The sequence below is a fragment of the Thermobia domestica genome, chromosome 2, assembly GCF_964235325.1.
Source record: "Thermobia domestica chromosome 2, izTheDome1.hap1.1, whole genome shotgun sequence".
NCBI lineage: Eukaryota > Metazoa > Arthropoda > Insecta > Zygentoma > Lepismatidae > Thermobia > Thermobia domestica.
The window spans coordinates 317,945,890-317,960,602 of record NC_137455.1 but is presented as its reverse complement, the minus strand read 5'-3'; the positions used below and the strand labels follow the sequence as shown (position 1 = coordinate 317,960,602).

The 14,713-nt window shown below is 34.5% G+C and overlaps 1 protein-coding gene across 1 annotated transcript in view; it reads right to left on the bottom strand.

The window, feature by feature from the left end:
• The window catches only part of LOC145678640 (aminopeptidase N-like), a gene marked incomplete in the record, with an annotated part of 683,740 nt that overhangs the window by 7,500 nt on the left and 661,527 nt on the right, over nt 1-14,713 (bottom strand). The window contains 1 exon segment of the mRNA XM_081749006.1: nt 5,273-5,354. Coding sequence (XP_081605132.1) covers nt 5,273-5,354 — 82 coding nt within the window.

The following is a 14,713-nucleotide window of genomic DNA, read 5'->3' as shown; positions in this document are numbered from 1 at the left end:
TCGGATAACAACTATACCTATATGGTTGTAAAATATAAACTTAAAAAATCTTTCTGTATTGGTGTGAAAAAAAATATAGTAAAATATCTCTACGACATTTTAATTTTAAGTATCAACTTTGCTTCAACTATTAAAACCTTTCTTTTTTTATAAAATTCTGCACCAGTACTTATATGACCCATATGTCGCTAAAGCTATTCTAGCTACCCAAAATACGATAAATATAACTTTTTTTCTAAATAAAATAAGTAATCAAAAGTAACTTTTCTAAAATTCGCTACGACATCCGCTTGTGCATTTGTCCATCTGCTGACGTTTGATTCATTGTATTTCAGTACCATTAAGTACAAGCATTATACTCATTATATGTGCTTTCGCTGATGGTTATCATGTCAAGTTTCTTACACTACTCCTGAGAATAAAATATTGATCGACGTTGCTTCTGGATGTACCAATGTTATTAACTTAAATGTTAGAGTCAAGATTTGGAACTACATAAATCTTTGCACAATCCCCTATTTTGTTTCTATTTAAAGTAACTTAAGGAACTGTTTGTGTGATTACGCTGCTCGCTTTCGCTGACTCTCGTTTCTCCACTGTGAGACAGTGATGACGAAATCCTAAGCTTGAATTTCTTTGAGTCCTTCCTATGTGTGTTCTAATCATCATGTAGAAGATGCGTGGAAGCGTGCGGTTTACTCCTTTCTTATCATTCACAGATTTCAACTCCCTGTAATAGGTTCTATTGAGAAGTGAGCCGCACCCTTCTTTGCGTCTTCTCATGAGGACTGGAACACACAAGGACGGTCTTAAAGTAATTTAAGCTCAGGACTTTATCTTCACAGATCCGGAGTGCAGAAATCAGAGTCGCGAAAGCAAGCAGCGTAACCACACAAACAGTTCCTTAACTTACTTTAAATTAAAACAAAGTAGGTTAATGTGCAAAGAAGTATGTTGACTCTAACGTTTATGTCAGTGATTGAGCGTTCACCTCTGGTGTTTCGGGTCCCGGGTTCGATCCCAGCACCCGCCAGATGAACTTTGTGGTGGACAAACACCTTGTGCGTGGGTTTCCTCCGGGTTCTTCCGTTTCCTCCCACTTTATTCATTCCACATCATCACCGTCTCCTTTAGCATAACCGTGGGACATAAAACTCAAAGATTTCATTTCTAGCGTTAACGTTAGTAGCATCAGTACATCCAGAAGTAACATCGATCAGTACTTTATTCTCAGGAATAGCGTAAGCAGCATGACATGATAACCATCAGCTAAAACACACATAATGAGTACAATACTTGTACTTAATAATACTGAAATACGATGAATCAAACATCAATACCTCTGATTATATTAGGATATATATGCATAATCAAATAAACAAGAGAGACTACCATGTACAATCAGCCGCAGTTACAGAGTGAACAGCACTCATCAATTCATTTCTATGGTACGAGAGAAGGTAGCAAGTGAGCTTGACAACTACCTTAACGGTGGTTCATAGTTATTTACAGTAATTATGTCATAAGGTCAACAGAGCTTAAATCCCGAACTTTACGAAAAAGTTTTCCGGCGATTCTCATCTAACTGTCCGATTTTCATAAACATTTTTCTATTTTTATCTGTTTTCTCTGAGGTTTAAAATACTACCATTGCTCATGATTGAAACCAGTCAAGAAAAGTCAGAGAGTGAACCACAAAATTTAATAATAACATTTAAAAAAAAAAAAATCCTTCGCACACTTATATCGTGAATGGAACCATCAGCAAACATAATTGATATACAGAACTGTATAAGATCTAAGCGGTTCGGTAATATTGAGAAATGTTACTATCAGTAAATAAAGACATTTGTTCTTTATGTACATAACAATGTGCTCACTTCTTTTGAAATAATAATAATAATAATAATAATAATAATAATAATAATAATAATAATAATAATAATAATAATAATAATAATAATAATAATAATGATAATAATAATAATAAATTTTTTTCATGTTACAATTATTTTTTCAACATATAATGCTTAATTTTCGCAGAAAGAGTTACTTCTCATCCATGTAGTTACTGAGTGAGTGCTTGAAAAAGCAGGGCATATTATGATTATTTTAACGTGTAAAATTACGGTTATTTAACTAAGGTATCCATATTTCATCTACATTTTGTTGGTCAAAGTTTGATTTTCGGATTCTAATTGTAATGAAAATTAGTTCAAAACTTCCCTTTCTGTAAGACTAATTGGAAATATTTAATATTCAACCACCAGTTTCATATGAAAAAGACCTTTAGCCCACATATTCCCGAATTATTTTTCGTCACGGATTTCAGTGATATTTATAAAATATTAATTAGTTAGTGTCAATAATTGCTAAAATGGTGAAAATAGTTGGATATTTCTAGTGAGTGCATCTGTATGGCGGTGGGCTGAGATCAACTCCCTGGGAATATCGTGGCTAATACTCTGGGCCGTTTTCGACCCCGTGGGAAGATATGTATAGGTGGATCGAAAACGACGCCATTGGAATATATGGGTTAATATGTGTAAAACAAATTTTACAGTACAGTTTTGAAATCATCATTGTAACACCTCTCCTGAATACCTTCAAAACATTCTTATTTTATATTTGTAATGAAAGTTTACGATTTTCAACCGAAGTACTGAAGAAATCGGTTTTACTGATATTCAGAAGATATGTACGTAAAACAACACATTTTTATTATATTTTATATTACGTAGTTACTGTGATTAGGTTAAAACTAGAAACGAGACCTTAGTACGCCATGAACATTCAATGAGTATGTAAATTTAGTAAACTTTTATAAAAGTTGATTGACATATAACACATTATATTCTAGTATTAATTAGAACTAAAATAAACCAATTCTTTTTTTCTTCTTTTCTTTTTAATGTACAGATAAACATTTGGTTTCTAATTTTATTATAAGACTTTCAGACATTATTTAGATAACTGGTCTGTCCTACTATTCTTTGTATCTAAATAGCCCATGCCATTTTGAAGCTGCACGGAACTTCAATATTAAGTTAAAAGAAAAGCAGAAGATGGGGAAATAGCTGAACTTGTCTATAAAATGGAAAGGAATTAGAAGTAAACATGAAATGTATCAGCTTCGTAGGCCCATTACAAAAAGGTTTTAATCATCTCAAATAGCTCTACTAGGTACTCAAATAATTTTTAATGTTCTAGTCAGTATGTAATGTTAAGTAATAATTACGTGAGAGAGATTTTTTTAATTGTCTGTGGTTTATAAATGCAATAACTTACATTATTATAATCGATTTTTATGTTGATAAGTGAAAATGAGATATCGACTATTGATCTAATTGATATGCCTTTAAGGGAAACTCAAATTTCACACTCCGTATTCTGCTCATGTAAATTAGATTTAAACTACTCACTGAGCAAAACAATACGGTTATTGTAAAAAAATTAGTAATGTGTAACAGTTTCGCCATCACTTTGACTTCATCAGACATAAGATTCATAGTGTATAATGAAGCCAAAGTGGATAGTTGGCGAAACTGCTATACGTTAATATTTTTTACAGTAAACGTATTGTTCTGTTCATGGTTTATTGTACACACACATACACACACCAGAAAAAGGTGTAAGAAATATAGTTGAAGTGTCAAACTATTAAAAACAAAATTACATTTGTTCTATTACAAAATTTAGTGTATCATGCATATAAAAGATGACCTTAATAGTAGCTAATCTATGTTTCCTTGGAATGGTCGATACTACACAGCTCGATAATTTTGAAAGATTCTGCAAAGTGCAAAATTTCAGCAAATAATTACTGTCTAAAAAAATAAAATAAATAAATATTAATAATAAAATAATCTAAGATAGAGACTCATAAAGATCTTAACGATGATTTCAAAACTCTAATTTTTGTAGACATTTTTAAGATTCGGGAAAATTACCAGACTTCTTTCTTTTTTCTTTCTTTCTTTCTAAATTTTGTCACAAGTGACATATTTTCGAAGCCACGAAATATGACTTAAAACAAGTCTAAAGTTTATACAAATCAGCTGCAACTTACTCATCCCCCTCCCCTTCGCAAAATAATCTATTTGTGTGACGAAAGATGATGAATTTCCAGCAGCAGTGGTGGATCTAGCTCGAGGCCGGGTGGCCTAGCCCCCCCGTTTTTGAGTAAGACATATAATTTAAGCTATTACTTATATATTTTTGGAAGTTTATAGTAAAATCATGATATACCTATCATAGTCTGAAGTTTGGCTGCCCTTCCCCCAGTTTTTACTTTCTAGATCCGCCCAGCGGAAATGACATTTAAGAAATTACATTTATTCACATGCAGATGATATATTGAGGCAATGCTGTTCTTAATGTTTCTTGTGTCATTATTGCGAATCATTCAATAACTATGCAACTAAAATCATGACAACTGAGGTAACTAATTAACCAGGACTTTTAACTTTACTATTAACAAAAGAAAAACAAAAATTCAATTTAATTTATCTTGTAAACACAATGTTAACATAGTTGTCGTGACTATCAAATCCGCACGTAGTACAACAACTAAACTTTCTTTTGGATGAAACTTTCTTAGTACAAATGAGTGCCGTGAAGTGGGGGAGCGAATGGAGCAACGGCTTCGGGCGCCAAAGTAAGGGGGTGCCAATCTCTAGAGAAAAAGAAAAGGAAAGGAAAGAAAAAAAGAGAGGAAAAATTACTTGGAACATCCTCTTCCTGCTTTAGGAAGTGGCCCTATAATGTTACTCATGTTAGGAAAAGGCATGTACACATATATAAAATGGAAGAAAAAAGTAATAAAAAGTGTTCAAAATCAAGGAAAAGTAGGGTTTATTTTTGAAAATTTTCTTGCGCTTCGCGCCAACCATGGTGGTGCTTCACGGCTAGTCTGTCGGCCTTACTCATATATACGGGGGCGCCGTCGTATACTCTCGCCCCGGGCGCTGATTTTTCATGACACGGCACTGGTACAAATTTCACTGTTAAACGTTTTAAAGTACTATTTGAAACTTAAAATGATAATTTATATATCTTATACATTCACTTACCACTTACCTTTGATTCTCATTATTCTAATAAAAAGAAATTAACTTACCATCTCCACGTCAAGAACAGAATTCATTTTGTCCGTATTAGAACGCATAAAAGAAGGGAGAGCACTTACACCTTCAACACTGAAAGGAAATTACAACATTTATTTTTTATATATTTTCTTATTCAATAATTGTTAAATTGGGTCGTTACTTACATCTTTAAGTTCAAATTCAGTATTCATTCGTTTCGTGCTACTGCGGACAATATTGTTGATGGTGAACAATGAGTGTCCCAAGCTGTAAACATACAAAAAGCACAAAAATTCAAACACAAATAAGTAAAAGACAATTGTCCCAAAGAAGTCAAAGTAACAAAGAGAAAGTTATGTGCTGAAAACCTGTGCCATCTTAGTTTATTTTTCTTTAAAAGATTATTCAATTATATAGTGAATTGCTTTTGTGTTTACTTAAAAGAAATGGAATTTTAATGTTTAATATTACTTGTTTCTTTTATTAATATATTTAAATGTCCCATACTTCCTCAAAATTAAATTCTGTTATATATAGGGTGTATCAAAAGCTCTGGGGCTATAAGTCAATTCTGTTATAAGTAAAGATAAGAAATAGTGAAAACTGGAGGAGCAGGAAATTTACTGGAAATGGAAGGTTTCCAACCTAAACTGGAGGATTAACACACAAAAAGTTAAAAAGTGCCTGGCTGGGCTGAGACTCGAATCCGGAACCTTCGACATACCATGTTGATGTTTTAACCACTACGTAATGCGTTAGTAGTTAACCCATCGGCACAGTGTGCCGGAGGTTCAAGGTTTGAATTCCAGTCCAGTCAGTCATTTTTTCATTGTGTGTTATAGAATTTGCATCTATAGAGGATCTGGTGAGTAAAAAAAAAAAACGGTTGTTTCCTCCTATCATTAGTATATATAAAATGACAACTGTCATAAGGTGCTCGGTATATGGACACAGGATTGTCCAATCACAGCACGGTTCTGTGGTACAACCCACATGGTTCGAGATGAGAGCACCGATTTTGAGAGTGAGAGAGTAAGTGGCTGTTCTGGGAAGCGGACTGGTTTCGTAGTGGTTAACGCATCGACATGGTATGCCGGAGGTCCCGGGTTCGAGTCCCGATCCAGTCAGTCACTTTTCACTCTGCGTGTTATAGAATTCGCACCTATAGAGGATATGGTGTGTAAAATATTCGGTTATTTTCTCCTTTTATTAGTATATATAAAATTATGGATTTTTTTTTTTTAAATTGCAGCAGCCATTTGGTCTCCATACTGATAAAGTGCCCACTTTAAATGAAAGAATAACGTTAAAATACCAATAACAAAGCATTATTGGGAAACGGATTCAAGGTTCCTTACATAATGTGTACGTTCACTGTGTCATTTTTGCGTGCCCTTACGTTCCATTCGAACAGTCTGGTGAAGCGGTAACGTTGATTTTTTATTTAACATACGGCACCTTTACTAGTGTGGAAAGGGCTGGTGCAATTGAAAATATTTCACCATTTTCTGTTGAAAACTGCCTATTTCCAACAATTTTCCCCACTTCTTACACTTTAGTGTCTTTATTCATAACGGAGTTAGGCTATAGTTACATTTAGTTTAAGTAATACGAAATTATGCAAATTCATCCCGACTAGTCTTAAAGAACGTCATTGAACTAATCTTAAAGAAGGAATCATTCAAAGAAAAGCAGAAAAGTGATTCCCCATTTAAACCAATGGAGTACAAAACCAAAGATGGTACAGATATTCAACATCATCCATACAACAATCCTTTTACAAAATGTTAGTAAGTTTCCGTGCAAAATACATAGTATCCATGTGCATGTTATTTTTTTTAAAAATTTAAATCCCAAACATTCGTATATCCATACAATGTGAAGACTACAACAACAGAAACGTATATTTCCCAGAAATATTGAACATTATGCTTAAAATATGTTTATTTATACCGTAAAAAGCAAATCAACTACTCAGAAAAAATTTACGATTATAAAGGGAAAAAATTACTTAATTACTTCAATACAGAAATGTAAGTCTTGTACAGTTCTCTTTAGAGTTAATTGAGCACATAACAAAATTGTTGTAACTCTTGATATTCATTTAATAAATATTCTTTCCCCTAGTATTACCTAGTAATATCAGTATTTCTTATTTAATAATAATAATAATAATAATAATAATAATAATAATAATAATAATAATAATAATAATAATAATAATAATAATAATAATAATAATAATAATAGTAAAATTAGTATCCTGTTATTAAACTTTTAACTTGATTGATAGCTTTTGTTTACTGAAAATGTGATATGTAGTTACAATTAATGTTACTTTCCCAAATTTGTCAATAATTATATATATATTCTACTGAAAAAACTTCAGCCATTATGTAATATTTCTTGCTCTTTTGATTACTTTAGTTATGTACCTAGGTATAAGGAGAAATATTTATGTAAAGCATGGAAACCTTAATCCAGCAAACTTTTTCAAAGTTTCATTTGTAATGTGCCAAGATTGCTACATTTCACACACACACACACAAAAAAAAATGCGTCTTACGATCTGTATGAAATCTACCTAGGTTACAGAAGTCAATTTAATCCTACTTTTCTGAGGGTAATGGGATTTATCACCTTTAGACAACAAATTAACTATCGAAGCAAGAAAATAAATAAGGGGCAAAAAATGACATCGTTTCTATCAGAAGCAACTAGTGTTTCTAAATCAACAAATGCAATATTACTCAACAAATTATAGTACGTCTTCAAGCATAAGAATAAAGAAAATGAAGCTCTCTACAAAATATTTTCATGAAATATTATCAGTTCGAATATTAGACAACCTAATGTGATGAGAATTTTCCCTTATAGATATCTCTTACTGTAAATGTTAGTCGGAATTTCAATATAACCTTTCTCTTATAGGTATTTATTACTCACCGAAACAATAATGAAAACTTATTACATAGGACAAGGAAATACTTCATAAGCACTTTCGCTAAATGATTCATCAGATTATGAGGAAAAGAAGCAGGAAGAAATAAATGAAAAAATAGAGCCAGGTGGACGTTGTCTTGGAATGTAATCACTTGATATTATAAAGCAGAAAGCATAAAATATTTTATGTGAAGTAAGATTAAACTAGTAGGACGGTTGGTTGCTAAAGGAGAGAGAGTTGAAGTTTAGCGTCCCTCTCAGCTAGTTGGTAAGATTTTTGTAGAGAAAAAGACTAATAAGTTATGAATATAAATGTATACAAGTACAAATGTGAATTACAAAATTGAGTACAAAGAAAACTTATGAATCAATACAAAACGAAAAAAATACGAAAAAAAAATTTAAAAAGTTAAATTAGTAAGGATAAAAACAGGTATATGGGAATAGATTCAGTGTATTGAGGAGAATATTACAGATGACTTGTAATGAAACCAGGTGTAATGAAACCAGGAGACTGTTCACGTTAGAATAGTAATATATCGCTTTCCATCTCTATTTAAGGGAGGAAAGAAGATCTAGGAGGAAGGATTTTAAAAGTATTTAGACGAAAATATGTGATCGAATGTGTTCTTTGGGTGAGTTGAATATTCTGAGGTAGGTAGACAAGAAATTTCGATACTAAAAAGGTACACACCTCAAGAACATAATTTAACGGGATGATCTACTTTTTCTCGGCACAAATTTTTTTATATTGGACCTTATGGGGAGAACATGGCTACCGAATTTCCTCACTTTCTAAGGAACTAGGTATCTCTAATGGGAAAGGAAAATTTTGCAGTATTCTACAGAAGTTTATTAACGGGTTGAAATACTTAAATTGTATATTTGTCTGCTAGTTTAGCAGAAATAAATTATTAAAAAATAAATAAATTATAATATGTCTAACTTTGGAACCAATTATGGTAGAAAGATCAACTTTTTCTTGTTTTATTCCTTGAGAAGAAACGACTCTAATAGTTTTAATCACAACCATATCTGCTACGCCAATTAAAAAATAGTATTTTAATATAAGTATTAAAGTCCACCTGTCAAAGTATGACGAGGGTAAGTCACGCCCCACTCTAAGCTTGGCCGCGGAAAGGGCGGGGGTTGGTGAAATGGAGGGGGAAGGGGTGAATGCCTGAATGAAACAGGCTCTTGACCAGTTTCTGAGATTACCTGTCATCTGCCAAATACTGTTAGCTTTATAGAGTTTGTCTCCCTCAATGGTTCCATACTAAGAGACTGGACGATGTGGTGTAAAGTATCCTCTTTTCTCCGTTACCTCTGGAAGTTCATCAAGATGCATTCTAGAGTGCGCGGGAAGAACAGTATATATCAGAAGACGCTGCTATTTTGGGACTTTTTTTCCCTTCCGGACAAATATTATAGCATACAGTAGTGGCGAAGGGAAGGGGGGCAGAGGGGTCCCCCCCCTAGGATTCCGACAATGTAAAGTCCTGGCCCCCATATATAGGTGTCCGTAAAAAAATGTCCCCTAAGTTTTTTTAAAATAATGTCTTGGGAATATATTTCAAATTTGAGGTGTTTTCCTGGTAGCCGTCATTTTTCAACATGGCCGCCGCCCTACGTAAATCTCTCTCTCTCTTTCCCTCTATATATATATAGGCCTATATATATAAAGAGAGAGATCGTGAACCAAGGCACTTAGAAAGATAATTTTGGTGTCAAACTATAGGTTTCTGAGGCCGATGAATTTAAATATGGCATTGTTTATTGCCACTTAGAAACCTTACAACCTGGCAACACTGTTGTCTAACGATTAACTGTACAAAGTTACAAATGCGTATGTGCACGTATTACTCTAGGATGTAGCGTACTTCTTCAGGACTAAACGAAACCTACTTTTTCTGGTAGCTTTCATCACGACAAGACATATTTTACATGGTAACATGAGAGAACATTTGTCTAAATCCAATATGGCAGCCAATATGATGGCTAATTACTAGGCAACCAAGTAATGGACTTATTCAAATGCCTGTCAGTCCTAATTGGCCTAGAGCCTAGAGAATGGGAGAAAGAGGCAGGATACGGTCTCATTGAAGAGGCATCTCCTGAGGGGGCGAGGGAAATTTAAAACACTCAATTTTTTAATGAAAAACACGGTTTTGTCTCCTTGACAGCACTGCACACCAAATGCTCTATAGAGCTATAAGCATTTAAAGAGCCCTGTTAGATCCAACCTGTATTGTGTGTAAACCGTGCATTTTCACGGGAGAACAGCGGAGCAAAAGCCCTGCTTTTTGTGATATTTCTGGTTTCTCGTGCTTACTTCGCTAAGACTAAGCACTGTAAGCCAATCTCCAATTATCCTATAACAGTGTTAATTTCAGATCATTTCCTCCGGAGGCACCACGCACAAGGGGGAAAACGACTAAAAATTGCGTGCTCCACAGAAATTTCTGCGAAGATCTCAAGCACCCGAGGGTGAATTTCGTAGCTCTTGGGAGAATCCCCCCCCCCCAGAATCACCCCTGAAATCATCACTGTCCTAGGGAGTTGAAACAAGAAGCAGGATACGCAAAAAAGAACAAACTTTCAAAGCATTTAAAGTTTAGGCTCGTTGTGCTAAGCGCCTTCTTAGGACGAGGATATGGGAATTGAAAAATGCACGTTTTCTTTTATTTATTTATTTATTTATTTATTGAAAAACAAGTTTGCCCTTTTTTGTCCTCAGACAACCATGCAAACGACACATACCAATTGTCTTATACAAAAATGTTGCCATGATAGCTCCTATAAGACCCATTTGGAACGGTGTCCATACTGTGCATTGTTATATGGGGACAAGGGAGCAAAACCCTGTTTTCTTTGACTTTTTCGTTTTCCGCGCTTACCCCGCTAAGACTACGCACTGTCAGTTAGTCTCGATTTATCCTAAAGATTTGAAACAAGAAGCAGGATACGCAGAAAAGAACATACTTTCAGAATGATGACGTCCTATGGGTGGGACCTACAGCTTAACGTAGGATCCGAACCACTGGTGTCTTCATCGGGAATCAAACAAGGGACTCCTTGATTGTAAGGGATAAGCGTAACTATTCATCCACGACACACACATACATACATACAAACATATATATATGCAGATATAGATGTATATATGTAGAAAACACTGGATAGATTTCCACATCATCCGAGGGGTACTATCCATGATGCGTTCCTTTTTATTTTTACAATGGAAGGTTTCTCTGTAGGCATATGAAACCATTGATTTGCATTTTCTGTATGCAGATTAAGCTACTGAGACTATTCACTAATGACATCCATGCACTTATTTACAATATTTACATTAGAATACGAGTAATATTTTGTAAACAGTAGGTTATTGCAAATGTTTACTGTGATTAATTACATTTGAGTAGTACGGGGGAAGAATGATGAATATCACATTTTTAGTAAGGTTTGGTTAGGTCAGGGGCAGATCCAGGGAGGGCGATCGCCCCCCCCCCCAGAAAGGGAAGTTTTCTTATTTTTTATATATAAATAAAACCCATCCCAAAGTTTGGAGCCCAAAGTATCAGTATGACAACCCACCGCACCCCAGAAGTCGGTGCTGGATCCGCCCCTGGGTTAGGTTTAGATTTTTTTTTCCTGCACCAAGATATATAACATGGGTGGAAACAATAAGTTGTAATTCACTGGTGGATATACCCATGAGTGAACTACAACCTGCGTTCACCATCCATTTTATATATTTTGGTGCAGAAAAAACATTTTCTGAACATAACCAAACCTGACTGAAAATGTGGCTTTCATCGTTCTTCCCATGTACTACTCATATTTGAGTGATATATGAATTTGTATATTTACACGAAGTGACAGTTTCTCACAAACGAATGCGTTACACTGCCCAGTACATACTTACAATATGCTTTATATTTGTGGCCACTAAATAGTTTTATTGTTACTGACACCGAGGTTCACATCACTACTTCCTTTGTACCTTTTTTGTGGATTGTCATCTGCCTTCGTGAATGGCCTCTTTGGTTCCCTGATTGGGAGCCCACGAAACACACGAGAATCAGCGAGCTCTGGTAGTATACATTTCATATAAAACCATCGCAGTTTTGGCACAAGGTCATTGAGGAAGTCTTCATTACGTTTTATTGTTATAATGGCATAATTTTCATTCTGATTACTAGGTATCTCACTTGCTACAGAGATGAACACGAAAAGATTACACTTCTTCATTCCAGCACAAAGCATTTGCTGTTGAATTTGGTAGTAGTACGTGTGGTTTTTTTGGGAGAAAAAAATTTTGATTCTTGCGTAGCCAGAAGGATTTTATTTTTTCGCAAGCTTCAGCGATACTTTCGCAAAATCGTGCACTGTAAGGGCACTTTATTTCCAAGAGATATGGTTCTCCTTCATCTGGATAAACGACACCATCAGGACTTGCCCCTAGGAAGGGGTTTTGTTTATCTATGAATAGACCACAAGGAATAACAGAGACACCTAGAACCTGTTCATATTTTCTTCGTACTATAGATTCGGTGCTTTCCCCCAATTTGTCGCAACAGTGTTATATTCCTTAGGATATACCAGGTCCTAAGGCGGCAGCTATGTGTATGTTTAGCCAATGGAGCCATTTGTATCTTCGTGGCTTTGCACTCTAACTCCAAATAATAATAATAATAATAATAATAATAATAATAATAATAATAATAATAATAATAATAATAATAATAATAATATAACTTTTGCCTCCTGAAAATAACCAGATGGTAAAGTTATGGTCGATACATTTTTGGAATTCGAAGGCATTTTAGAATGCTTGTCTATCATCTGGCTATCAGAAATAATTGATCACCATTTTCTCTACATATCTATAATTTTCTTCCAGGGTAGAAACACCTCCTCGGAAGAGAGAGTGAAAGTGGCCGAACTTGGGCTATTGAACGTGAGGACAGGATGTTTACATTCGCATTGACACCTGCTGTGAAAACGGTCCCTTCATATCTCTCGGGACGAAAACAGAAGAAAAGGGTGCGCGCGGATGCCTTGCCCTCGTCAAAATTCTTGACAGGTGGACTTTAATACTTATATTAAAATACTATTTTTTAATTGGCGTAGCAGATATGGTTGTGATTAAAACTATTAGAGTCGTTTCTTCTCAAGGAATAAAACAAAAAAGTTGATCTTTCTACCATAATTGGTTCCAAAGTTAGACATATTATAATTTGTATAAAAAGAAACTAATTTATTTATTTTTTAATAATTTATTTCTGCTAAACTAGCAGACAAATATACAATTTAAGTATTTCAACCCGTTAATAAACTTCTGTAGAATACTGCAAAATTTTTCTTTCCCATTAGAGATATCTAGTTCCTTAGAAACTAAGGAAATTCGGTAGCCATGTTCTCCCCATAAGGTCCAATATAAAAATTTTTGTGCCGAGAAAAGGTAGATCATCCCGTTAAGAAGATCGAAAGAGGAGTTAGAATTTAGCTAGCAAAGAAGGCTGTAGAGTGGATATACACCGTATTTCAAAAAGAATGACCTGATTTTAGACGGTAATAATTACGGAACCATGGGATGTACCAGCAAGCAAATGAGTGTTGTTTGAATGGATGTGGCCTAGACTTTCAGATAATCGCCGTTAGGTGTCAGCTAATGCGTCTTCTCAGTTTGCAGTTAGTCAGAACTAATATGACGCCCGCTCAAGAAAAAGCATTTTGTGTGCTGCAGTTTGCAAAGTCTGAGTCAGTGATTTCGGCCAGCTTGCCTTTCGCAGCTGTTTTGGCATTGATCTGCCTGGCCCAAAAGCATTCGTCGTTGGTATCGCCAAATTGAAGAGACAGGATGCTTGTGCAAAAGTAAGAGACCAGGTCGGCCTCGCAGTTCCAACGAAATGGTGGAAACAATTCAGCAAACGTTTGAGCGGAGTCCGAGAATGTCTACTCGTCGAACAAACATTTGTAATAGCATAGCTAAAACTTGAAGATTTTGTGAGTATTTTGCAATTTATCCCATTTTTGTAATATGTTTTTATCAATACATATGGACTTTTAAAATCAGGTCATGCTTTTTGAAACACTCTGTATTTAATGTCATAAGTCAAATTAAAAGAATCGAAACCACTAAGATAGCAGAAAGTATATGTTATCTTTGTGATTCTATGTTCAAAGATGAAACTGGTATCAAATATAGGACATGTAGATTTGTGCTTCTAGATCTATTCAATGGGTATGCTTGAATATTAAGGAAGCAGTACTTGTAATATAAGTCTGAAGATCTTTGATTTTGAGATGGAGATAAGAAAGGTTTCTTGGTATCAGGTCGGATAGTCAATATAAAATGAAATATATTAGCATGACTTCAAAAGTATTAAAAAGTTGTTTAGTTTCAACTTAGGGTTGCCAACCATGGAAAATAACAAAACCGGCACCCTCTCAAAATTCCTTATGATATAGGTGTAAGTGTGAAGTATCTCTGTTTGGACCCGTCCATGGGAAGAAAATGTATTATCGGGAACAAAAGTGGATTAGCACCTATATTCTGCATATCCTTAGTACATTCACTAATAAGCTTATTAGATACATTGTACTATAAATGAGAAACTGAAATCCTCATTGATCATTTTGATTGTATTTAACAGTAACTGCCACTTATTAAAATT